This window comes from Theropithecus gelada, chromosome 6, assembly GCF_003255815.1.
Source record: "Theropithecus gelada isolate Dixy chromosome 6, Tgel_1.0, whole genome shotgun sequence".
NCBI classification, from domain to species: domain Eukaryota; kingdom Metazoa; phylum Chordata; class Mammalia; order Primates; family Cercopithecidae; genus Theropithecus; species Theropithecus gelada.
This window is the reverse complement of record NC_037673.1, coordinates 146,333,570-146,358,127: the sequence shown is the minus strand read 5'-3', so window position 1 is coordinate 146,358,127 and position 24,558 is coordinate 146,333,570. Positions and strand designations below refer to the sequence as shown.

Genomic DNA, 24,558 nt, shown 5'->3' with positions numbered 1-24,558 from the left:
ACCGCAGGTGATCCACCCACCTCGGCCTCCCAAAGTGCTGGGATTATAGGCATGAGCTACCGCACCTGAACTTCCATTTGATTTTGTCGTCTTTTTTTTTTTTTTTTTTTGTAAATAAATGTTTCATGGAAGATATCTTCTGCGAAGGCACTGGCAAAATGTTAACACTTGCTACAGTGGTGCGCCAGACAGGGGTAGTCTTTGTCTCCATGAAGCTCATGATTGCATGGGGAAAGAGACACCGAGCGAGCGGTGATTAGGAGAAGGGCAGTGGGGAGAGGAGGGGCACTGCAGGAGATTCTGACTTAATCTGGGAGAAATCAAGACATATGTCCCCAAAACTTATGTTTGGGCAGTAGAGAGAGGAGAGAAGATTGTAGGAAAGAGATGGCTTATTGGAAGAAACTAGAATAAGTCAACAAATCTGAGTGAGAAATTGAGGGGGAGACTGGCAGGAGAAGATTCTAGAGAGGTGGACAGAGGCCAGATCCCACAGGACCTGGAAAGGCACACCAAGGAACTTGTGTCTCTTATGTATTTTCCTTATGTCATCTTTTAGTATCCTTGCCTCTGTGTTAGACTAATTCCTCTTAGTGAAATGTGACTTCCTTTAGTCAAGATTGGGTCTTATCATTCTTGATATCCTCAGCTCTAGGAGCCCTGTCAATATTGATTTGGTTTAGCATGCTAGGCTAAACAAATAAAAGAAAAACAAATCATTATCAATCAGGAAATAATTCAGAAGGAAATAAAAATGACTCAGAAAAGTCAGAATTATTTTTTTCTCCTTCAAGAACATTATAAAAAAGCTTAGAGAGAAAATAGTTCCAAAGTTAAAATCGCACTTCATGTGTTGTGATTTTGACCACATCAATGCGACAAGCCAAAGACTTGCTGAGAGTTGCTAACCTGACCACAACCACAGCAGAACATGGTATTTACTCAAGCCATCCACTTGATTGCAGTTTAACTACACTAGTGAAGCAAATTTAATCTTGTTTTTAGATTCTGGTTTTCCTCCTGCAACTCATCCTCCACAAAGTAGTCTGAATAATGTTGTTTTTTGCTTTTGTTTGTTTGCTTGTTTTTGTTTTTGTTTTTTTGAGACGGAGTTTCACTCTTATTGCCCAGGCCGGAGTGCAGTGGCACGATCTCAGCTCACTGCAACCTCTGCCTCCTGGGTTCAAGTGATTCTCCCATCTCAGCCTCCCGAGTAGCTGGGATTAGAGGAGCATGCCACCATATCCGGCTAATTGGCTAATTTTTGTATTTTTAGTAGAGATAGGGTTTTACCATGTTCTCCAGGCTGGTCTCAAACTCCTAACATTAAGTGATCCGCCTGCCTTGACTTCCCAAAGTGCTGGGATTATAGGTGTGAGCCGCCATGCCTGGCCTCACCAAAGGCATCTTATAATTGATCAAGAACTTCATTTGTTCAGTGAGGCACATATTCTTTCCATTCTATAGATGAGAAAATTGAGGCCCCAGGAGAGAAAATGAAGTGCTAAAAGTAACATAGGAAGTCAGGGCAAGAGGCAAAATGTGCAGGTTATATCTAGGTTGTTAATTCAAAGTTACAAGAATCATAGCATTGCCCTTTTATGCCAGTCCCCTGCCACTACCTCCCATATCTGAAGGAGAAACACTACCTCTCTGGGCTGTTCTGCACATCAGTACGTCCCCGTAACATACTGCCTGACACACACAGGCCCTGACATCTGAGGGGTGAACACATCAGTACATCCCCGTAACATACTGCCTGACACACACTGGGCCTGACATCTGAGGGGTGAGCACAAAATGGCTACTTGACTTAAGGAATTCCAACCAGATGGGTTATTTCTCGTGGTAGTTGTTGGTAATTAAACTCATGCAAAATCCAGCGAACTCCATCCTCTTGCCACCTCCTCTCAGCCAATCAGGGTCATGATGTCGTGTGAAATCTATCATCATTGCCTCTGTGGCCTGGAACATGAGGAAATCTAATCTATTCCTTCTCTTGTAGAAAGAGCCTCTGGATGAGTCTGGATGGATGATTAAAAATGTGCTTTCAATGCCGATTGTGAACAAGAAGGAAGAAATTGTTGGAGTGGCCACATTTTACAATCGTAAAGATGGGAAGCCCTTTGATGAAATGGATGAGACGCTCATGGAGGTATGGCTTGCTAGGAGGCCTTTTGCTGCTGGGATTCAGAGTCAACTTGCTGGGGGAGGCTGGAGGGGGCTGGATGTCACTGGTCTATCACATGGGGCAGCATGGTTGCTATAATCCTGATTCAGCCTCATCAACCACTTTCTTCACTCTCACTTCTGTACTGCACTGATGTGCTGTCCGAGAAATCCACATTTCCTTTTTAAAAAATTTAATCAAGCTGGGCATGGTGGCTCATGCCTGTAATCCCAGCACTTTGGGAGGTTGAGGCAGATGAATCACTTGAGCCCAGGAATTCAAGACCAGCCTGGCCAACAGGGCAATATCTTATTTCTACAAAAAGTTAAAAAAAGATTAGCCAGGCATGGTAGTGCATACCTGTGGTCCTAGTTATGCAGGAGACTGAAGCAAGAGGATCACTTGAGCCCAAGAGGTTAAAGCTGCAGTGAGCCGTGATTGTGCCATTGCACTCCATCCTGGGTGACAGAGCAAGACCCTGTCTCAAAAAAAAAAAAAAAAAATTAACAAACTTTACTTTTTAGAGTAGTTTTAGGTTCTTACCAAAATTGAGCAAAAAGTACAGAGTTCCTGTATATCCCCTATCCCCACATATGCAAAAACACATTCTCTTTTTGTGAAGTTATTACACATAAGAATGGTGCTTTATGTATGTTAGTGCTTTGCTTACATTGTGGTCACATCCATTCCTTTATCTTAGCCTTATAAGAACTCTGCAAGGTGGGCAGCACACAGCTTATCAAACCCACTTTATAGCTGAGAAAACAGAGGCCTAGAGACTCTTGCTATGAGTTTTAGAGGCGAGATTAAACTTAGGTGTTCTGTCTCTGATTCCTCCTTTCTTTCTTTTTCAGTCTTTGGCTCAATTTCTGGGCTGGTCTGTCTTAAATCCTGACACCTATGAGTCCATGAATAAACTTGAAAATAGGAAGGATATTTTCCAGGACATAGTAAAATACCATGTGAAGTGTGACAATGAAGAAATTCAGAAAATCTTGGTGTGTAATGTTCTTTACTTGTTTCTACTCTAATACAGACTGCGTCTCAGAGATGTGGCCAGATTAAGGCAAAACTTGCAACTCCATCAGAGCATAGCCTGGGCATGGGTTTGTGCACGGTTGTATCCTTCCTGCCTAGCACAGGGACGCAGCAGCCCTCAACATTTAATGAATGAATACATGAATGAATGAATGAATGAATGAATGAATGAATGAATGAATGGATGGATGAATGAGTGCATGAGCAGATGAGTGCCTGAGAGTGGTACATAATGACTGCACTGTGTGACCTGGGGACAGCTATTCCTTGCAGAAACACCTCATTCTTGGGGTCAGATGTTGGCTTGACAGCTCTAGAAACTCCATTTTTTACTGTGCTCAGGAATGAGGTGGTACTGGAGACAGAGTCAACCAGCCATAGCCCCTACTCTGAGAGGAAGCTTTATCTGGAAGACCAGTGGACAATTACCAGTTTCTCAGAGCCTCCCTCCTGTGGGGTCAGCTCACTTAAAAGATCCTATTAAGCTGGGTGCAGTGGCTTACACCTATAATCTCAGCACTTTGGGAGGCCAAAGTGGTCAGATTGCTTGAGCCCAGGAGTTTGAGACCAGCCTGGGCAACATGGTGAGACACTGTCTCTACCAAAAAAAAAAAACCCACAAAAATTAGTCAGGCATGGTGGTGCGTGCCTGTAGTCCCAGCTACTCAGGAGGCTGAGGTGGGAGGATCACCTGAGCCCATGGAGGTTGAAGGCTGCAGTGAGCCGTGATTGCCCCACCGCACTTCAGCCTGGCTGACAGAGTGAGATCAGAAAAAAAAGACAAAAAGAAAAAAGAAAGACAGGCTAATGTTTTTAGAGGGCATTTCTTAAGCTGGGAAGATACCACAACAAATTTGATCATTTCATTTCAATAACTGGTAAATTCAGAGGAGAAAACATCCAGTCTGAATAAATTGCCTCATGATTTGCTTGACTCAGTCCGCAGTTTCAGCCAAAGAATGGGTATGTGCAACCTATCGGGCACAACATCAGTGAACCAGTTACAAGTTGACAGATTTTGCTCTGAGTCAAGAAGTCAGGAGCAAGTAACGGGGTCCAGTTCCCCCTCCTCTGGCACATGGGGACATAGGCCCAGAGAGAGAAGGAACTTGCCTCAAGCTACACAGCAAATAAGAGGAAGAACCAGGACTATGGCCAAGGCCTCCTTACTCCCTGTCAGTAATAATAACAATAAAACTATCAACAACAACATTAATTTATGTTAGTGCTTACTATGCGCCAAGCACTGTGCTAAGTGCTTTATATGGATTATTTAATTTTACATATGTTACTTAAGAATGACTTTGCACAATTGAATTTTAATTCACCAGTTAAATATGTTTATTATCCTCAATTTACAGATGAGGAAACTGCAGATCAGAAGCATTAATAACAGTAAGAGGTAGAGCTCGAATTTGAATGCACGTCTGTATGGCTCTAAAGTCCAGGACCTTGTGCATCAATGAATGTTAAGTGGAATCCTCTTTGCGCTGGTGGTTCTGTTGCAAGGACTTTGGAGGAAGGAGATAAATGGGAATGGAAATGCGGAGGCATGTTGTAACCTATTTTTTTTCCCCTGCCATTTTGGGTCCTGGCAGAAAACCAGAGAAGTGTATGGGAAGGAGCCATGGGAATGTGAGGAAGAGGAGCTGGCTGAGATCCTGGTGAGCTGAACCGGGGCAGCACAAGGCCTGATGCATAACAAGTGCAAGGTGCTCCTGAGCACGCAGGGGTGTCTCTTTGCAAAGCCTGTTCCCCATCACTCTATTCTGATCCTTCCAGCAGACCCAGGATAGGGACAGGGCTGGACAGGAGGTGGGCACCCAGAAACACTTCATGTTTCCTCATCGCTTGACTCTATTCCTTATACAGCAAGCAGAGCTGCCAGATGCAGAGAAATATGAAATTAATAAATTTCACTTCAGTGACTTGCCCCTAACAGAACTGGAGCTGGTGAAATGTGGAATACAGATGTATTATGAGCTCAAAGTGGTGGATAAATTTCACATTCCACAAGAGGTGAGGTCAAAACAAACATCTTCTATTTCCCTTTTTTATTTTCTTACTTGCTTGCTTTAAAAAACAAAACAAAACAAACTCAATCTGTAAACTACCTTAAAAAGAATCTACCCTCAGCATTTAGGATTTATAGAATTAGTCATGTTGCACAGATGAGTCATTTATAAGAAAAGAGACGTGCTGTTCTCTGTGTCCTGTGAAGTGTGATGTTTTGGGTGCATTGGTTTCTTGCAGTGGGTTCTGAGATACTAAGCTCTGAAGGCTGAGAATAGACGTGCCGCAAAAAATGGGTCCTATAGTTAAATGAGGGCAGAAAATGTAGGCTAAACCAATTTAAACAGGGCTCATTCCCTGCAGGATTCCTTACTAAGCTTTGCTGTGAGTCTAGGGACATGGGGGACTAGAGAGAAGGTGTGTATGGAAGGCAGTGGGATATGGTGTGCAGAATTTCCTGAACTTGTATGATTTTGATTAAAGCAGTGGTTCTCAAAGTGTTGCCCCAGACCACATCCACATCACCTAAGAACTTACCAGAAATTCACATTCTTCTCTTTCTTTCTCTCTCTCTCCGTCTCTTCCCTCTCCTCTCTCTCTCTCTCTCACACACACACAGACACACACACACACTCCCAGCTCTGATAAATCAGAAGCTGTGTTAACAAGTCCTCCAAGTGAGTCTAATGCACACACAAGTTTGAGAATCAGTGGATAAAAGAGTCCTTTTGTTTTTTTTCCCCTGTAGAGCCCCTGTTAGCTTCTCCAAGGACAGTTGCTCTCCAGGGCACAGTTTGGAAATCACTGATGAAGCTCAGTCAGAGGAATGACGCATGCTCAGCTCGTTTCCTAACAACAAAACAACAACATCGTCTTAGTGTTGAGCAGTTTGCAAAGTACTTTCACAGCATAATTGCATTTATTACAAGTTCTCACCTCCTGGTCCAATGATGGGGTTGGAGGACCTTGAGCCTCAAAAGAGAGGGCCATGGGCTATGCTTTCTTCATGTTTTTGTTATTCCAACCCTCATGAGACCATTTCAGGTGTGTCCTGCCTCACTGATGTGCATGTGTTCACAGGCCCTGGTGCGGTTCATGTACTCCCTGAGTAAGGGCTACCGCAAGATCACCTACCACAACTGGCGGCACGGTTTCAACGTGGGACAGACCATGTTCTCCCTGCTGGTGGTATGGTGGGGCTGGTGGGGCTGGTAGGGTGGGCTTGCATCACACTAGACAATCTCATGCAGACTTTACATGGTAGCAATAGCATTGTTCTTCTTTCTCTATTTGTTGTCTTTTAAGAATGACATGAAAGCAGTACAAGTTTAGTGTAAAAGGATTCCAAGAATAGAGATGCATATAAAACAAAAAGTGAAAGAAAGCTGCAAGCTACCCCCAACCTCAGTCTGTTTATTTGGGGGTAACCATGTCACAGGTATAAAAATAGTTCAACAGGGCCGGGTGTGGTGGCTCACGCCTGTAATCCCAGCACTTTGGGAGGCCGAGGCTGGTGGATCACGAGGTCAGGAGTTCAAGACCAGCCTGGCCAAGATGGTGAAACTCCATCTCTACTAAAAATACAAAAATTAGCCAGGCATGGTGGCAGGCGCCTATAATCCCAGCTACTTGGGAGGCTGAGGCAGGAGAATCACTTGAACCCGGGAGGCAGAGGTTGCAGTGAGCTAAGATCATGTCACTGCACTCCAGCCTGGCAATAGAGTGAGACTCTGTCTCAAAAAAAAAAAAAAAAAAAAAATCAACAGTTCAATTGGTCATTGGTTATAGTCTTTGTTTGGGGCATAATGACAATTAGGAACATATTTCATTTTTCAATGGCCTCATATAAAGAGGTATCCATTTCTGTAGTTAGCCTGGCAGTGCAAGTCATAGTAATCTGGAAATCCACTTAAAAAAAATAAAGATTAGAAAACCTTGGAATAGAAAAGTTTGCCATTCACCATTCAAGATGCCTGCAAACCACCTGTTAGCTGCTCCCATAAACACAACGTGTGTTCTTTTCCCCAGAGAAATTTTCTGAAATTTCTTTAAATTGTGGCAGTGTTTAGAGAAACAGCAGTATCAGCCACCTTTTAAATTAAGCTTTCTGTAGTATTAAAATCAGAGAAAAGATAAGTACAACATTCGGTTTTGTTCAGCCCCATATGCAAGCCCCAACAAGGACAAAGAGGAGGTCTAAAGCTGCATCATGTTCCTTTAGGTATTTCCATGAATCTTCTCATCCACTTTTTAGAGAGTTGCTTCTACCTGTCTGAACCCTGGGAGGCCTGATTGACTATAAAATCGAAGATTTCCCTCTAATGTATAATTAGCTTTAAATTCCCTATTACTGGTACTTACTGGTACCTCTCTACCAGCAAGAGTGAGCCCCCAGGAGCACCACTGGAAACTTTCCTCATAGACGCTAACTTATCTTCATCTATTTTGAGGTCGGTAGTAATTCTGGTTATCGATTGCTTTGGCCTCTGATTGCGCGAGTTATTATGGGAACTTTCAGGGAAAGCTATTTGGGAGCAGGAGTGAGCCTGGCCAAATAATAAGTTCTGAACCATCAGGGAGACAGAACAGAGTAAACCAAACCCAATATAAGCCCTTGGGGACTGGAAAAGAGGCCACCTAGTGGTGCTTGAACAGAGTTCAGTTAAGTTTGTCCACTCATAAGTCTGCATAGCTCCTGAACAGGGTCCAGTGGTACACTTACTTTTTTGTGGTCCCTTCATAGCATCCTGTAAGGTTGCCTCCCAAGTGACTGTGATGTGGTGGTGCATGCCACCAGGCCAAGCTAACTTTTTGTACTTTTAATAGAGACGATATTTCACCATGTTGCCCAGGCTGGTCTCGAACTCCTGACCTGAAGTGATCCACCTGCCTCAACCTTCCAGAGTGCTGGGATTACAGGCATGAGCCACCGCACCCAGCCCAAAATAAGATCATTTAGCCCAGTGTGGTGGCATGCACCAGTAGTCCCAGCTACTCGGGAGGCTGAGGTGGGAGGATCGCTTGAGCCCAGGAGGTCCAAACTGCAGTGAGTTGTGATTGCACCACTGCACTCTAGCCTGGGTGACAGAGCGAGACTCTGTCTCAAAAAAAAAAAAATAAATAAAAATAAAAATAAATAAATAATAAATAAATAAAAATATAGAAAGTTAAATACTTATAGAAAGATCTTAGCTCTTTTAATAAAGAAAACTCAGTTTTCTTAAGTGATCAAAAACCTAATAACGACAACCTGGAGTACAGGAAATCAATTTGGCAAAGCACAGAATCTTTGTTTCCTAGGCCAATTACCTAAAATATAAATTTCCTATTAAGAGCAGACCAATACTCAAAGAAAATTTGTTGTTTTAAAAGAGAGGTCCAAGTTTTAGTTTTGCATCAGTGTACTGTTGACATTAATGTTCAAGACAGCATTAATTTCAAAATTTTAGAAAAACTTACAAATAATTTTCTTCCAATCTTAGCTTAATCACACATACAATTACTTTCACAAGATTTATTCTCCACAAGCCTTCTACAACTTTCTTATCCATTCAGCTTTTGTCTTGTAGTTTTTCCTCTTCTCATTTTGGAGCAACCAGTTATCCTACTTTAGGACAAAAAAATTTTTTTCCCTTTAACAAAATAAAACATCCTCGTATCTTATAGCTTTTTCTTACCAAAAGTACTTTTTGCCCTCTTATATAATTGCTTATAGAATTGTTTCCATTATTGTTTTATTAATAATATATTATTAGTTATTACTATATTATAAAGAACATATTGTGTTAAGAATTCTAAATAATAAAGAAATAGATATTAATATATGTTAATATAGCCTTATATTAATTAGAATTCTTAACCCTTAGTGACCTTAATTTCTAGTGAACACTAGGAAGCAAGCAAAAATTGTGACCTGTCTGTCATGCCAGCAATCTGTAGATCAATAGTCTGTGAATAGTAATTTCTGGAAGCATGTACTTTCCCATAGTACAATCTGTCACTGTGGCACAGAACATGTTTAGTAACAGTCTCAAATATTTTTAGTCTCTTGGTAATAAGAAATTGTAGAGGAGTCTACATTTAATCTCTATCCTCTTAGAATTTTTTTTCTTTTGAGACATAGTCTTGCTCTGTCACATAGGCTGGAGTGCAATGCTGAGAACACACGACTCACTGCAGCCTCGGCCTCCTGGGCTCAAGCGATCCTCCCACCTCAGCCTCCCAAATGTTAGGTTTTGAAGGGAAGGCGAGGGTTAAAGAAAGACACACACACACAGAAAGAGGGTGGCTCAACAGCAAATGCAGGCTTTACGCCCAGCATAAAACCTACAGAAGCGGGAACCGGCCTAATGCCAGAGCCCACCGCTGCTTACAGGCTGGGGGTACTTATAGGTATGGGCGGGAGGGGTCTGGGCAGTTTGGCTTGTTGCCTGGCAGGCTATTGATAAGATGTTCTCATGATGAGGCGGTTTTGCCCTTGGCCTGGTGGGATGCCATTGTGGTGTTTCTTGGACTTTTGCCCAGCAAGATATGATAGGAATGTTTCTTTAGTTGAGCCTTTGTCTGCCTTGTGGTCAGGTGGTTAGGAAGGATGTTTCTCCCGACCCAAACCCCCGTGAAATGTTTCACTTTGACCAAGGTCTGCAAAATAATGGGGAGCTTACAAACTGACGCAGTTGGGCCTAACACCAAGTAGCTGAGACCACAGGTGCGTGCCACCATGCCCAGCTAAATTTTTAGTTTTGTAGAGACAGGGTCTGGCTATGCTGTCTAGGCTGATCTTGAATTCTTAGGCTCACATGGTCCTCCTACCTCAGCCTCCCAAAGTGCTGCCATGTGTGACCTGCCATGCCTGGCCCTATCTTATTTTTTGTTTCTTTCATCTTGACTATTCTATGCACCTCATATAAGTGAAATCATACAGTATTCGTCCTTTTGTGTCTGGCGTATTTCACTTAGCATAATGTTTTTAAGGCTTATCCATGATACAATTTTAAGGCTGCATAGTATTCTATTGTTGGACTTGGAAGTCTTTTCAATCTTTCACTATTACAGTGTCACAATATCCTTGGATGGACTTTTTTGTGTGTGTGTATTTGTGTTCATATTTTTGGCTCAGAGGGTTTGGAGACCTTTGTGTTTTATTTAAAATTATTTCACCATCCAGATCATGATGCGAATCTCTGCCCTTCCTCATCCTCATCCCTTCTCCCTTGGCTGAAATGCTCAGGCCAGAGTAGGTGCTAGGGCCCAGAAGCAGGAATTCTGACCAGGCTACCATAGAGGGTGACAAGAACATCACTTAGAGTGATTGCTTTCTTAGAGTCAGCATCAGCTCTCCAGAGTGCTTTCCCACATTTTGTTTCAACACCCAGCATCAACAAGGAGTTAAGTGTCTGGCAGAATCCCGGGGAAGAGTTCCTTCGGGCTGTGCTTAAACCAGTAGACCACGTTTGGAAGATTTGCTTTACCAGCCTGGTCATGTTCAGAAATTCTCCAAAATCCTAAAACCTGACATCTACAAGTTTCTTAAAACTCATCTAATCCTTGACCCTCCGTATGCAGATTGGGCTACTGAGGTTCAAAGGGAGCTGAGACGAGCTAAAGTCAACTCAGAAATAGGGTGACCAGTTGTTCCCATTTACCTGGAACTTTCCCCATTCTAGCACTGAAAGTCCCATATCCAAAAAACCCCTCAGCCCTGGGCAATCCTCCGGTCAGCCTCTGGAGCCAGGATACAGCCAAGATCAGACCCATGAGTTTTTAGTTCTGGGCCCTTCTTCTCACACCTGCCTTTTCAGCCCTGCTTCCAGCCCCTACACAAAAGGAATGATTTGCACTCTGATTGCCCTTCCAGACAGGAAAGCTGAAGCGCTACTTCACGGACCTGGAGGCCCTGGCCATGGTCACGGCTGCTTTCTGCCATGACATTGACCACAGAGGCACCAACAACCTCTACCAGATGAAGTGAGTCAGCTTCCCTCCTCACCCCCAGCCCTCTGGATTCATTAGCCAGCTCTGTGCGGCCCCCAGGCAGACTCATTGGCCAACAGGGAAGCCTTGTGGTCCACAGCTTCCCATTGCCTTCTGCCCTTGGGACCTGGGTCTCCTCCTGTAGCAGCCAGAATAACGATCCCCCAAAGATGTCCAGATCTCAAATCCCTGAGCTGGGGAGTATGTTGCCTTACATTCAAAAGGGACTGTGCAGATGTGATTAAGTCGAGGATCTTGAGATATAGGGATTATTCATTCAAGTGGGCCCCGTGTAGTCCCAAGAGTCCTTATAAGAGGGAAGCAGGAGGTCAGAGAGGAGAGAGGACGCTATCCTGCTGGCTTTGAAGATGGAGGCATCGCCTGCAAACAAGGAATGCATGTGGCCTCTAGAAGCTCAAAAGAGCAAGGAAATGGATTGTCCTCTGGAGCCTCCAGAAGGAAAGCAGCCCTAAGGACCCATTTCAGACTCCATACAGAGCTGTAAAATAATAAATTTTATTGTTTTAAGCCATTAAGTTTGTGGCAGTTTGTTATAGCAGCTGTAGAAAACAAATGCATTAAACTCCTTTACTTGTCTCCTTCCCTGTCCTACCTGCTGCACTAATTTGGGCCAAGACGTTAATAACCAGTAATGGTTCATTTACTCATCTCGTATTTATAATGCTTCGAATATAATGTGGTAGGCTCTATGCTAGGCAAAGGAGGTGCTCTGATGAGCAAAACAGCTCCTGTCCTCACAGAGCTTATATTTCAGACAGCCCACGAAGCATAGTTCTTGGACCTGATCTCATTGGATCCTCACAACCACCCACTGGGCTAGGCAGAGCAGAGGCTAATGTTATCCCTACTTACAGATGAGAAAACTGAGTCTCCGTTCAGGGCCCATGGCCTGTAAGTTATTAACAAGCTCTGAATTCATGCTGCTCTGAGTCTTCTCAATACTTCCATGCTGCTCTGGGGCCAGATATTGGGTTTACATTTTACATTTTGAGAATCTAAATACTTAGCGCAGTGTGTGGCATATAGTAAGTGCTCAACAAGTGTTTATTGAATACAGAAATGAATAAACATACAGCTTGCGGAAATTCAGTGGTTTCCTTCAGACTTGGATCTGAAGAATCATCGCTAGATGATCTTGAATCATGGCCCAATGTTAATGCCCCTAAAATCCCTTATGGCATTGTGTGTGTTTGTGGTTTTTTCTGGGGGAACGGGTCCATGCTATTTAGTAGATTCTCTAATGAGTTCATGACCCAAAAGGAACTTGGAATCACTTGTGGAGAAGGCTAAAGACTGAGTCAGGAGACTTGATGTTTAGTCCTAATTTTCTATTGTCCACTCCATATTGATTCTCTCTCTTTCTCATTCAGATCCCAGAACCCACTGGCCAAGCTCCATGGGTCCTCCATCTTGGAAAGACACCACTTGGAGTTTGGCAAAACACTGCTCAGAGACGAGGTAGGATGAGGGCCAAGGATGCACTGCCCACAGGGCCTGGGTCAGAGGCTCCATTTCACAAGGAGCCTGCGTGTGCCCAAGGAGCATGCTTTCCATTGGCCTGGGCTGCCTCTGCCATCATCTGGGATAGCCACTGGTAGTTGGGTGACTTTACTGCCAGCATCAATCCTCTCCCATCTTGCCTCTGCTTTTTTCTTTAGAGCCTGAATATCTTTCAAAACCTCAATCGCCGACAGCATGAGCATGCCATCCATATGATGGACATTGCAATCATTGCCACAGACCTCGCCCTGTATTTCAAGTTGGTATTTCTTCTCATTCTAATAGTAAAAGTAACAATGATTATATGTGTGTGTATATATGTGTGTATATATATTATATGTGTGTATATATGTGTGTGTGTGTGTGTGTGTGAATATATATATATATATATAGAGAGAGAGAGAGAGAGAAATTTTTTTTTTTTTTCTGGGACAGGATCTCACTCTGTTGCCCAGGCTAGAGTGCAGTGGCACCATCACAGCTCACTGCCTCCTGGGTTCAAGGGATCCTCCCACCTCAGCCTCCTGAGTGGCTGGGACCACAGGAATACCACCACTCCCGGATAATTTTTTAATTTGCTGTAAAGATGGGTTCTCACTATGTTACCCAGGCTGATCTCAAACTCCTGGGCCCAAGCCATCCTTCTGCCTCAACCTCCCAAAGTATTGGGATTACAGGCATGAGCCACTGCACCCAGCAACAATGATTATAATAATAACAAACATCATAGTTCCAATTAATTTAGCATATACTATGTGTCAGGCACAACATGTGTGTTATGGACACATTGATTCTTGCTACAACTCTATGAGTTAGATATTATTACCCCCATTGTACAGATGGGAACATCGGGATTCAGGACAAGAGATTTGCTAAGATTAGATAACAAATCAGTGTCAGAGACTTAGGTTAAACCTAGGTCTTCACTCCCAGGCCTTGGTTCTTTCAACCTTGTTTTGTGAATTTTGTTGATTTAATAAGCCTCCATCTGAATCAGCCAATGTTAGCAGCTCAGGTGTTGCCTTATTCTAAGATTTGCTCCCTTTACTAGACTGATGTGTTTTGTAGGAAGAGGACGATGTTCCAAAAGATTGTGGATCAGTCTAAGACATACGAGAGTGAACAGGAGTGGACGCAGTACATGATGCTGGAGCAGACACGGAAGGAAATCGTTATGTGAGTTGGGATGGGGTTAAAACCTGATCCTCTTAGGCTTAGGATCCTGAGGCGAGACGTTACACTGACAGCTCTTGTTGCCCTCAACAAGCCTTGGGACTATTTCATTTTGGAGGCCTTCAACATATGAAAAAATGAAGTTTTTTAAATTCCAACTGCACAAGCTATATGTTTAATCTTTATTTTAGCACTAAAAATGCAAGACAGTATATTATTATTTTATTTATCTGAATACAAAAAGATGTTATTTGAAGTAGCTCAATCATACTATCTAAGATTTGGATGATAAACTGATATAACTTTCAAGTTGTTGATACAACGGAAAGCACTATACCAATTAAGGGGTTTTTGTTTTGTTTTGTTTTTTTGTTTTGAGATGGAGTCTCACTCTGTTACCCAGGCGGGAGTGTAGTGGTACAATCTCAGCTCACTGCAACTTCCGCCTCCCAGGTTCAAGCAATTCTCCTGCCTCAGCCTCCTTAGTAGCTAGGATTACAGGCACCCACCACCACGCCCAGCTAATTTTTGTATTTTTAGTCAAGACCAGGTTTTGCCATGTTGCCCAGGCTGGTTTCAAACTCCCGACCTCAAGTGATCCACCCACCTCTGTGTCTCTCAAAGTGCTGGGTTTATAGGTGTGAGCCATCACGCCCTGCCCCAATTAAAGTTTGAGTGATGCTTAATGTGTCATTCAAAACATATAGGCTTAATTTTTAACATATTCCTTTACATAGGATAATATCCTGCAATATATCTGTGCTAGTCACAAATTGGTTATGGTTGGTATGAAATTCATATTGCATCGTCTGGCATGGTTGATAATGGGACTCAAATTTAAGTTGTCTGGTGAACGTCTTTTTTCAGTTTTCTCAATGTGCTTCCATGATTCACCTCAATTGACAATGGAGTGAGAAGGGTAAATTTGAGGTCTTTTATGAATATGTGGCCCAAGCCAAATGGTCCCCTGGCTCCTCTGTGATGGGTCCTGGGCATTGAAGGCAATGGTCAAGAAAAGTTGCAGGGGAGACAATGCCTGACTAGTTGCCTAGGAAGCATTGGGTTATTTGTTTATCCCCAAATGCTTCTGTGGAAATGAGGCTTGATTAAGTCACAAGTATTGCAAGTGTCTGCAACAGAGAAGAGGAGACCACTGACACAGGCTCCGGAAAGAGGTGGGCGGCAGCCGTTGCCACTCCTTCAGCCCTGCAGTTATCCAACCAGGCCTCCTACAAAGGTCCCCTGATTCTGGGAGCAGTGCAATCTGCTTTCGCTGAACAAGGGGACATGCTCAGCCCACGGTTACTCATAGACTGACCAGGAACTGCCCCCCCGGACATTTCATTTATTTATTTATTTATTTATTTATTTATTTATTTTTGGGATAGGGTCTTGCTCTATTACCCAGGCTGGAGTGCAATGGCAGTCAGGGCTCACTGCAGCCTCAACCTTCCAGGCTCAAGCAATCCCCCCACCTCAACGTCCTTAGTAGTTGGGACTATAGGCACACCCACTACACCCAGCTGATTTTTGTATTTTTGGTAGAAACAGGTTTTGCCATGTTGCCTAGGCTGGTCTTGAACTCCTGAGCTTAAGCGATCCACCAAACCTTGGCCTCCCAAAGTGCTGGGATTACAAGTGTGAGCCACCACATCCAGCCACATTTATTTATTTATAATTTCAACTTTTATTACACATTGAAGGATGCATGGGCAGGTTTGTTACATGGGTATATTGTGTGACACTGAGGTTTGGGGTATAAGCGATCCCATCACCCAGGTAGTGAGCATAGCACTCAGTAGGTGTTTTTTTTTTTTAGCCCACACTCTCCTCTGTCTCCCATCTGGTAGTCCCCAGTATCTGTTGTTGCCATCTTTGTGTCCATGTATACTTAATGCTTATCTCACACCTATAAGTAAGAATATGAAGTATTTGGTTTTCCATTCTTGTGTTAATTCGCTTAAGATAATGGCCTCCAACGTCATCCATGTTGCTGCAAAGGCCATGATTTTGTTCTTTTTTATGGCTGTGTAGTATTCTATGGTATATATGTAACACATTTTCTTTATCCAATCCACCGTTGATAGCACCTAGATTGATTCCATGTTTTGCTATTGTGAATAGTGCTGTGATGAACATGTAAGGGCATGTGTCTTTTTGGTAGAACTCTTTGTTTTCTTTTGGATACATACTCAGTAATGAGATGATGGGTCGAATGGTAATTCTACTTCAAGTTCTTTGAGAAATCTCCAAACTGGTTTCCACGGTGGCTGAACTAGTTTACATTCTCACCAGCAGTGCATAAGCATTCCTTTTTCTTCACAGCCTTACCAGCATCTGTTATGTTTTGACTTTTTCTTTTCTTTTATTTTTCTGAGATGGCGTCTCACTCTGTCACTCAGGGTGAAGTACAGCAGCACGATCTCGGCTCACTACAACCTCCACCTCCTTGGTTCAACCTATTCTTGTGCCTCAGCCTCCAAAGTAGTTGGGACTACAGACACCTGCCACTACGCCCAGCTAAATTTTTTGTATTTTTTGGTAGAAATGGGGTTTTACCATGTTGACTAGGTTGGTCTCAAACTCCTGACCTCAAGTGATCTGCCTGCCTCAGCCTTCCAAAGTACTCAGACTTCTTTTGACTTTTTAATAATTGCCATTCTGACTGGTGCCAGATGGTATCTCATTATGGTTATCTGTTTATTGACTTCTGCTTTTTCTTTTCTTTTTTTGAGATGGAGTCTCACTCTGTCACCCAGGCTGGAGTGCAATGGCACAATCTCAGCTCACTGCAACTTCCACTTCCCGAGTTCAAGGGCTTCTCCTGCCTCAGCCTCCTGAGTAGCTGGGATTACAGGCACGCGACACCACGCCTGGCTAATTTTTGTGTTTTTAGTAGAGACAGGGTTTCGTCATGTTGGTCAGGCTGGTCTCAAACTCCTGACCTCGTGATTCGCCCGCCTCGGCCTCCCTAAGTGCTGGGATTAGAGGCGTGAGCCACTGCGCCTAGCTGACTTCTGTTTTTTCCTAACGTTTTTCTGTTTTTGACTTCCATAGCTGGACATTTCAAAATGGCTCAGCAGAAGGACTAAATAGTTGAAAAGAACACCCTGTTATTGGATAGGGGGACTTGATATTAGAAAGTTGTCTATTCTCCTTAATTAATTATTCATTTATGGGTGATTCCAAAACAAACAAACAAACAAATAAACAAAAATACCCTGCTTTATTCTGGAGGAATTAGGAAGCTGATTGAAAAATTCTTACGAGAAATGAGTATGCAAGAATAAACAGAAAAAGAAAAAAGATAAAGAATGGTCAGAAAATTCTGACATAGAAAGTAATAATGGTGACCAGCAGAACTAAAGGCAGTTCTGTCCTAGGCAGAAGTCGTTCAGATCAATGGGATGATCTTAAGGATTATGTCTGTGCCCAAAGTAGGTTTTGTACCAGTGGAGAAAGGTACAAGTTCATCAGCGGTGTTGGGACAATGGGATGGCCACAAAGTGAGCTCTCTAGCTTATTCCTTATACCAAAATAAATTCTAGATGTAATAAAAATTTTTAAATAACCAGGGAAAGAAAAGAGAGCATGAAAAAAGCCTGGAAGAATTAAGAAGAGGCCGGGCGCGGTGGCTCACGCCTGTAATCCCAGCACTTTGGGAGGCCGAGGCGGGTGCATCATGAGGTCAGGAGATCGAGACCACTCTGGCTAACACGGTGAAACACCATCTCTACTAAAAAAAATACAAAAACTAGCTGGGCGTAGTGGCGGGCGCCTGTAGTCCCAGCTACTTGGGAGGCTGAGGCAGGAGAATGGCGCGACCCCAGGAGGCGGAGCTTGTAGTGAGCCGTGATTGCGCCACTACACTCCAGCCTGGGCGACAGAGCAAGACTCCGTCTCAAAAAAAAAAAAAAAAAAAGAATTAAGGAGAATAATTTCAGGGCAAGCTTTTCAAAATGTGACATGAGGCCGGGCACAGTGGCTCATGCCTGTAATCCCAACATTTTGAGAGGCCGAGGCAGGCAGATCACCTGAGGTCTGAAGTTGGAGACCAGCCTGGCCGACATGGTGAAACGTTATCTGTACTAAAAATACAAAAATCAGCTAAGCGAGGAGTGGGACTCCATCTCAAGATAAATAAATAAATAAATAAATAAAACAAAATAAAATAAAAATAAATAAAATATGACATGACAATCATAAAAGTCATACAATTAGATGGAGAAATCTGATTATGAAAAATTAAGGATTTCTGTACAACACACAAAAACACGTAGTCTAAGTAGGAAAGTAAGTGATAAGCTGGGGGGAATATTTGCATCACTTCTAAGAGAAAAAGAGCTAATTTCCTCAGTAAATAAGGTGTTAAATCGATTCCAGGAAAAGACTAATCCAATAGCAAATGGGCAAAAGGCACAAACCGACAGTTCCCAGAAAAGTTACAGTGCGATATAAAGAAGCAGACCGGTAGGCACAGCATTCTCTCATTCTTCCCCACCTTACAAAATAAAGGCAAACTCCGTTCTTTCTTGACTCTTCCCGCAGTGTGTTGTCCTAGAGACAAAAACCTCTGGGCAGCCAAACAGAGGGACTATTTGAAATATAGTCATGCCTGGGTATACTCAGGGGATCGGCTCCAGGACCCCCTAGTATACCAAAATTGGTACAAACTCAGGTCCTGCAGTAGCTCTGAAAACCCCCTGGATGTGAAGAGTCGGAACCCCCTATACATGGGTTTTGCATCCTGCAATCCATGTTCAGCTGAAAAAAATTCATGTGTAAGTGGACCTGCGTAGTTCAAACCCATGTTGTTCAAGAATCCCCCATACTAGTGTTGTCACAGCCTCTTATAATTAAGGCATTATAAATCTAAGGAAGGGGCCGGGCCCAGTGGCCATGTCTGTAATCCCAGCCCTTTGGGAGGCCAAGGTGGGTGGATCACTTGAGGTCAGGAGTTCGAGACCAGCCTAGTCAACATGGCAAGTCTCCATTTCTACTAAAAATACAAAAATTAGCCAGGCATCGTGGTGTGTGCCTGTAATCCCAGCTACTCAGGAGGCTGAGGCAGGAGAATTGCTTGAACCTGGGAGGCAGAGGTTGCAGTGAGCTAAGATCGCACCACTGCACTCCAGCCTGGGTGACAGAGCGAGACTCTTTTGTAAATTTTTGTAGAGATGAATAAAGGTCTCACTCTGTTGCCCAGGCTGATCTTAAACTCCTGGGTTCAAGCCATTCTTACACTTCGGCCTCCCAAAGTGCTGGAATTACAGGCATGAACCACTAGACCCAGACTATTTGTTCAAGAGTTTTTACAACTTTAATTGCCAGGCACTCCCCCTGAACCCCACCCCCATTCCCAGCCAGTGGGTGGGATTGTACAGGGGGGCAGCAGGTGAGGGATTTTTCATTTAAATATCTTACTTCTTTCAGAGAATGTATCACTGTTCAGGGACCATGACACTAGGGCAAAGGCACATCAGCAATAAGTACTGAAGATGGCAGCAACTGATTTAATCCACACCACTGTCTTCTTTCTATCATCTGTCTTTACAATTTTTTTTCTTTCTTTTTTATTTGGTCATAGTCTCTCAACAGAATCATATGATCTATCTATCTATCTATCATCTGTCTATCTATCTATCTATCTATCTATCTATCTATCTATCTATCTATCTATCATCTATCATCATCTATCTATCTGTCTGTCTAGTCTACCTACATACCCTCCATGTACCTTTACCTTTCTTAGAATTAAAAATAAAAAATAAGTTGGATGTATTATAACATGCTTATTTAAATTTAAAAATAGGAACTGGGCATGTTAGGGAGGCTGAGACGGGCAGATTGCCTGAGCTCAGAAGTTCAAGACCAGCCTGGGGAACATGGTGAAACCCCATCTCTATTAAACTACAAAAAACAATTAGCCGGGCATGGTGACTTGCACCTGTAATCCCAGCTACTCTGGAAGCTGAGGCATGAGAATCACTTGAACCTGGGAGGCGGAAGTTGCAGTGAGCCGATATGCAACCACCACACTCCAGCCTGGGCGACAGAGTAAGACTCTGTCTTGGAAAACTTAAATTATCCAGGTATGGTGGTGCATGCTACTTGGGAGGCTGACGTGGGAGGATCACTTGAGCCCAGGAGTTTCAGACTACAGCTAGCTATGATCATGCCACTACACTGCCCTCCAGCCTGGGCAACAGAGAGAGACTCTGGTTAAAAAAAAAAAAAAAAAAAAAAAGAGGAAAAATGTGCAAAAAAATAGATGCTGAATCCTACTTCAGTCTAGTAACAAGAAATATTCATTCATTAACCAACACTTTTTTAAAAATCCCATCCTATCTTGTTAATAGATGAATTAAAAAAAAAGATACTTTGAGTGTTTAATCATTATTTGTAAAAATAGTAGTATATTTTGTTATTTAATTGTGTACTAATAACTTAATCCAAAAGAAAATTTTTCAACACTTAGAGGCTTATTATTAAAGAAAAATTTTTAATTATATAATTTAAATAAATGGATATAATTGGTTGCAGGTAATTATGAAAATTGATCAATGAAAGACTTTCAAGCATATATGTAGTATACACACACACACATATATACAGAAACACATATGCATATACATGTACACATATACCCACAATATTAGGATAACATTCTATGGAGAAGTCAAGTGGAAATAGAGGTTTACAGAGACAAGGAAAGATGTAAAACTCTAGACTCTTTTTTTTTTTTTTTTTTTTTTGAGACGGAGTCTCACTCTGTCGCCCAGGCTGGATTGCAGTGGCGCGATCTCCACTCACTGCAAGCTCCGCCTCCCAGGTTTACGCCATTCTCCTGCCTCAGCCTCCCGAGTAGCTGGGACTACAGGCACCCGCCACCTCGCCCGGCTAGTTTTTGTATTTTTAGTAGAGACGGGGTTTCACCGTGTTAGCCAGGATGGTCTCGATCTCCTGACCTCGTGATCCGCCCATCTCGGCCTCCCAAAGTGCTGGGATTACAGGCGTGAGCCACCGCGCCCGGCCAAAACTCTAGACTCTTAAAAGAAAAGCTTGCTTATGTGCTTTTATCATGGGTAAAAAATGACGTAACAAATTTATTTTTAAAAGTCAATATGGCCGGGCACAGTGGCCACATGTGTAATCCCAGCACTTTGCAAAGCTGAGGCGGGAGGATGGCTTGAGCTCAGGGGTTTGAGGCCAGCCTCGGCAACACAGCGAGACCTTGTCTCTATAAAAAATAAAAATTTCCCTGAGTATGATGGCACGCACCTGCGGTCCCAACTACTTGGGAGGCTGAGATGGAAGGATTGCTGGAGCCCGAGAGGTTGAGGCTGCGGTGAGCCCTGATGGTGCCACTGTACTCCAGCCTAGCCAACAGAGTGAGATCCTGTCTCAAAAAAAAAAAAAAAAAAAGTCAGTATGTGTAATGTACTATAAATTAGATCCTTTGAAAATATCAAACTTATGATGTAATAGCTTAAGATGTCAACTTAAAAATGTGTAAGAAGGTAGCACTTTTCAAAATTCTTTAGGTAGGGATTTAACAAAAAACGTTGGGAGACCTGTAATGCAGCATTTCTCAATCTTAGCCCTGTGGACATTTGGGGCTGGCAACCCTGTTCTGGAACTATCCTGCACCTTGTGGGATGCACAGGACTAGACACCAGGAGCACCCCCACCCCTCCCCAGGTGTGACAATCAAAAATGTCTCCAGACATTGCCAAATATCCCCTGCGCAAAAATTGGCCCAAGCTGTTTGCTATAAAGCCATCTCGGGGCCCATTGCTTAGGTATATAATTAGAACTTCTTCACACCTGAGTAGCATGTAGCTGTTGCACACTTGGGGCTTTGGTATCAGACAGCCTGGGTTCAAGTCTCAGCTCTTTCACTTATTGGTGGTGTGGCCTTGAGCAGGTGACTTACTCCCTCACCTCAGTTTCCTCATCTGCTCAAGGAGGATCATGGCAGTGCCTGCTTTGTGGACCATGATGGGGGCTGAGCTGGAGTATGTGGAATGTAGTGCAGTAGGTAGCGGTGTTCGGTGCTTCCTGTGGTATAAGAAGACATATACATTTGGCCTTTGTTCCTGGTTCCTGACAGAGATCCTAAAACCCTTGGAATTTCCTGAGTGATAAGAGTGTCTTTTGTTCTGATGGGATGACTCTTGGCAGGACCCTAGACAGCTTCAGGCTGGGGGCTGGTCACCAGAAAGATCAAGCCTTCATTTAAAGCTTGGAACTTTCAGCCCCATCCCCAACCTCCAGGAAGGGAAGAGGCTGGAGATTAATTGCCAGTGGATAATGATTTAATCAATCATACTTCTGTGATTAAAAAAACAAAAAACAAAAAACACACACAGACACAAAAACAAAACAACAACAAAAAAAAACGCCATAAAAACCTCTAAACAGCAGTGTTTAGAGAGCTTCTGGTTTGGTAAATACTTCGAGGTGGTGGGGGGCTGGCATGCATTCCCCCTCCCATAACTTCCTCTATCCTTCACATTCATTTGGCTATTTCTGAGATGCATCCTTTACAATAAACCAGAAAATGTCAGTAAAGTGTTTCCCTGAGATTTGTGAGCTCATCTAGCAAATTACTGAACCTCAACGCAGGGACACATTTCAACTTTGTTGCCAGGTCAGACAGAAGGGTAGGTAACTTGGGGACCCCATACTTGTGGCTGGCCTCTGAAGTGAGGCAGTCTTGTGGGGCTGAACCCTTAAACCTGTCGGGTCTGATGCTAACTATAGGAATTTAGTATCAGAGTTGAAATGAATTGTAAGACAGTCAATTGGTGTCAGGATTGGTTGTTGTGAGGAAAATCCTAATACTCCCTTCGTGTGTTTTGATTATCTTGGAGTGCTTATGTCTACGGGCTTCCTGTGGTTGGAGGCCCACACCAATTGACTTTGACTTTTTTTTTTTTTTTTTTTTGAGACAGGGTCTTTCTCTGTTGCTCAGACTGGAGTGCAGTGGCACGATCATAGCGCACCGTAGCCTCAACCTCCCAGGCTCAAGTGATTCTCCTGCCTCAGCCTCCTGAGTAGCTAGGACTACTTCAGTAATTTTACTCTAGGGCCAAGATGTTATAGAAACTCTAGAGCGAGGGCGTGACTTCCTTTTCTTCATCAAACTCTTGACATTTCCGCTTAACTCCAGATTTTGCTTCTGACAGTCTGACCAAACCATGAGTTGGAAAGGCTCACAGATCCTCTAGTACTGCGGTGTTTGTGCACGGCTTGTGAGCTAAGAATGGCTATTATATTTATAAATGGTTGGGGGAAAAAAATCAACAGAATAATATTTCATGGTCAGGCGTGGTGGCTCACATCTGTAATCTCAGCACTTTGGGAGGCCAAGGCAGGCGGATCACTTGAGGCCAGGAGTTTGAGACCAACCTAGTCAATATGATGAAACCTGTCTCTAGTGAAAATACTAAAATTAGCTGGTTGTGGTGACACACATCTGTAATCTCAGCTACTCAGGAAGCTGAGGCAGGAGAATCATTTGAACTCCAGAGGTAGAGGTTGTAGTGAGCCTAAATCGTGCCACTGCACTCCAGCCTGAGGAACAGAGTGAGACACTTGTCTCAAAAAGGAAAAAAAAAAAAAAGAGTATCTCATGACAAATGAAAATCATAAGACATTCAAATTCCAGTCTCTGTAAATAAAACTGTATTCTTTTACAGATGGCCACATTCTGACTTTCATGAGTCCTAGGCACTTTTGTCTTTGTGCCTCCTTCCTCCAGAAAAGTAAATAAGTAAATACAAATTATATTTTATGATTGTGTTGGTATGAAGACAAATATAATCCAGGCTGAATTCATTGTTACATATTCAGTCCTATTGTGTCCTTTTTTTCCTGATGATCTTGAAAGAAATTAAAATATTTTCATGGGCTCTGGAGAATATCATGGGCCCTCAGTGCTCTGCTGAATGGACGAGCTGACTCTGCTTATCCGTGCTATTATCTACGGCTGCTCTCACATCGCAGTGGTAGAGCTCAGTCTTTGCAATAGGGACTATGTGGGCTGTAAAACCTCAAATATTTACTGTCTGGCTCTTTACAGAAAGAGTTTGCCAATTCCTGGTCTAGTGTTTTACCAATGAGGAAAGTGAGGCCCAGAGAGACAACGCGACTTAGCTGGTGTCACGCGGGCATTTGTGGTGCAACAAGGCCTTGGACTCAGCCACACCAGCCCTTGCCTGCACACCTACCACTTTCTTAGGCTCCTCCAAGACTTTCCCCGGCAGGATCTCCTGCCGTACCCTCCAGATAGATGTAATTCCAGGGAGGATCTGAGTAAGTGTCCTGAAAGGGCTGGCTAAGAGGAAGGCTGGAATGCGTTTCCTGAAAGTTGGCCAGGAGTCAGGAAGAACAGCCACTGAAACTCACAGCCAAGGAGCCAAATGTTTCAGGAAGAAACATTTGCCTTGGGGATGGTCCAGGTGGATAAGAGCTCAGCTTGCTTTTAAGAGCTGTATACACGAGGGTGACCCAGAACAGGAATGAGATGAATGCAGGTGCTGATAATGAAGATGACGACACTGGGTGCATTTACAAAGGCATCTTAGGTGATCATCACAGTAAGTCTTAGAAAGGATATATTACATTGACCCATAGGAAACTGCTGAATTTTAACTGATTTGGAC

At 43.2% G+C, this 24,558-nt stretch overlaps 1 protein-coding gene across 2 annotated transcripts in view; it reads left to right on the top strand.

The window, feature by feature from the left end:
* PDE6A (phosphodiesterase 6A) overlaps positions 1–24,558 on the top strand; it is an 84,534-nt gene that overhangs the window by 45,455 nt on the left and 14,521 nt on the right. For both annotated transcript variants that reach the window (XM_025387980.1, XM_025387979.1), the window contains 9 exons: positions 2,006–2,155; positions 3,025–3,168; positions 4,807–4,872; positions 5,081–5,227; positions 6,302–6,409; positions 11,079–11,188; positions 12,586–12,673; positions 12,874–12,974; positions 13,784–13,891. In XM_025387980.1, the coding sequence (XP_025243765.1) occupies positions 2,006–2,155; positions 3,025–3,168; positions 4,807–4,872; positions 5,081–5,227; positions 6,302–6,409; positions 11,079–11,188; positions 12,586–12,673; positions 12,874–12,974; positions 13,784–13,891 (1,022 nt within the window). The remainder of the gene's footprint in view (positions 1–2,005; positions 2,156–3,024; positions 3,169–4,806; positions 4,873–5,080; positions 5,228–6,301; positions 6,410–11,078; positions 11,189–12,585; positions 12,674–12,873; positions 12,975–13,783; positions 13,892–24,558) is intronic.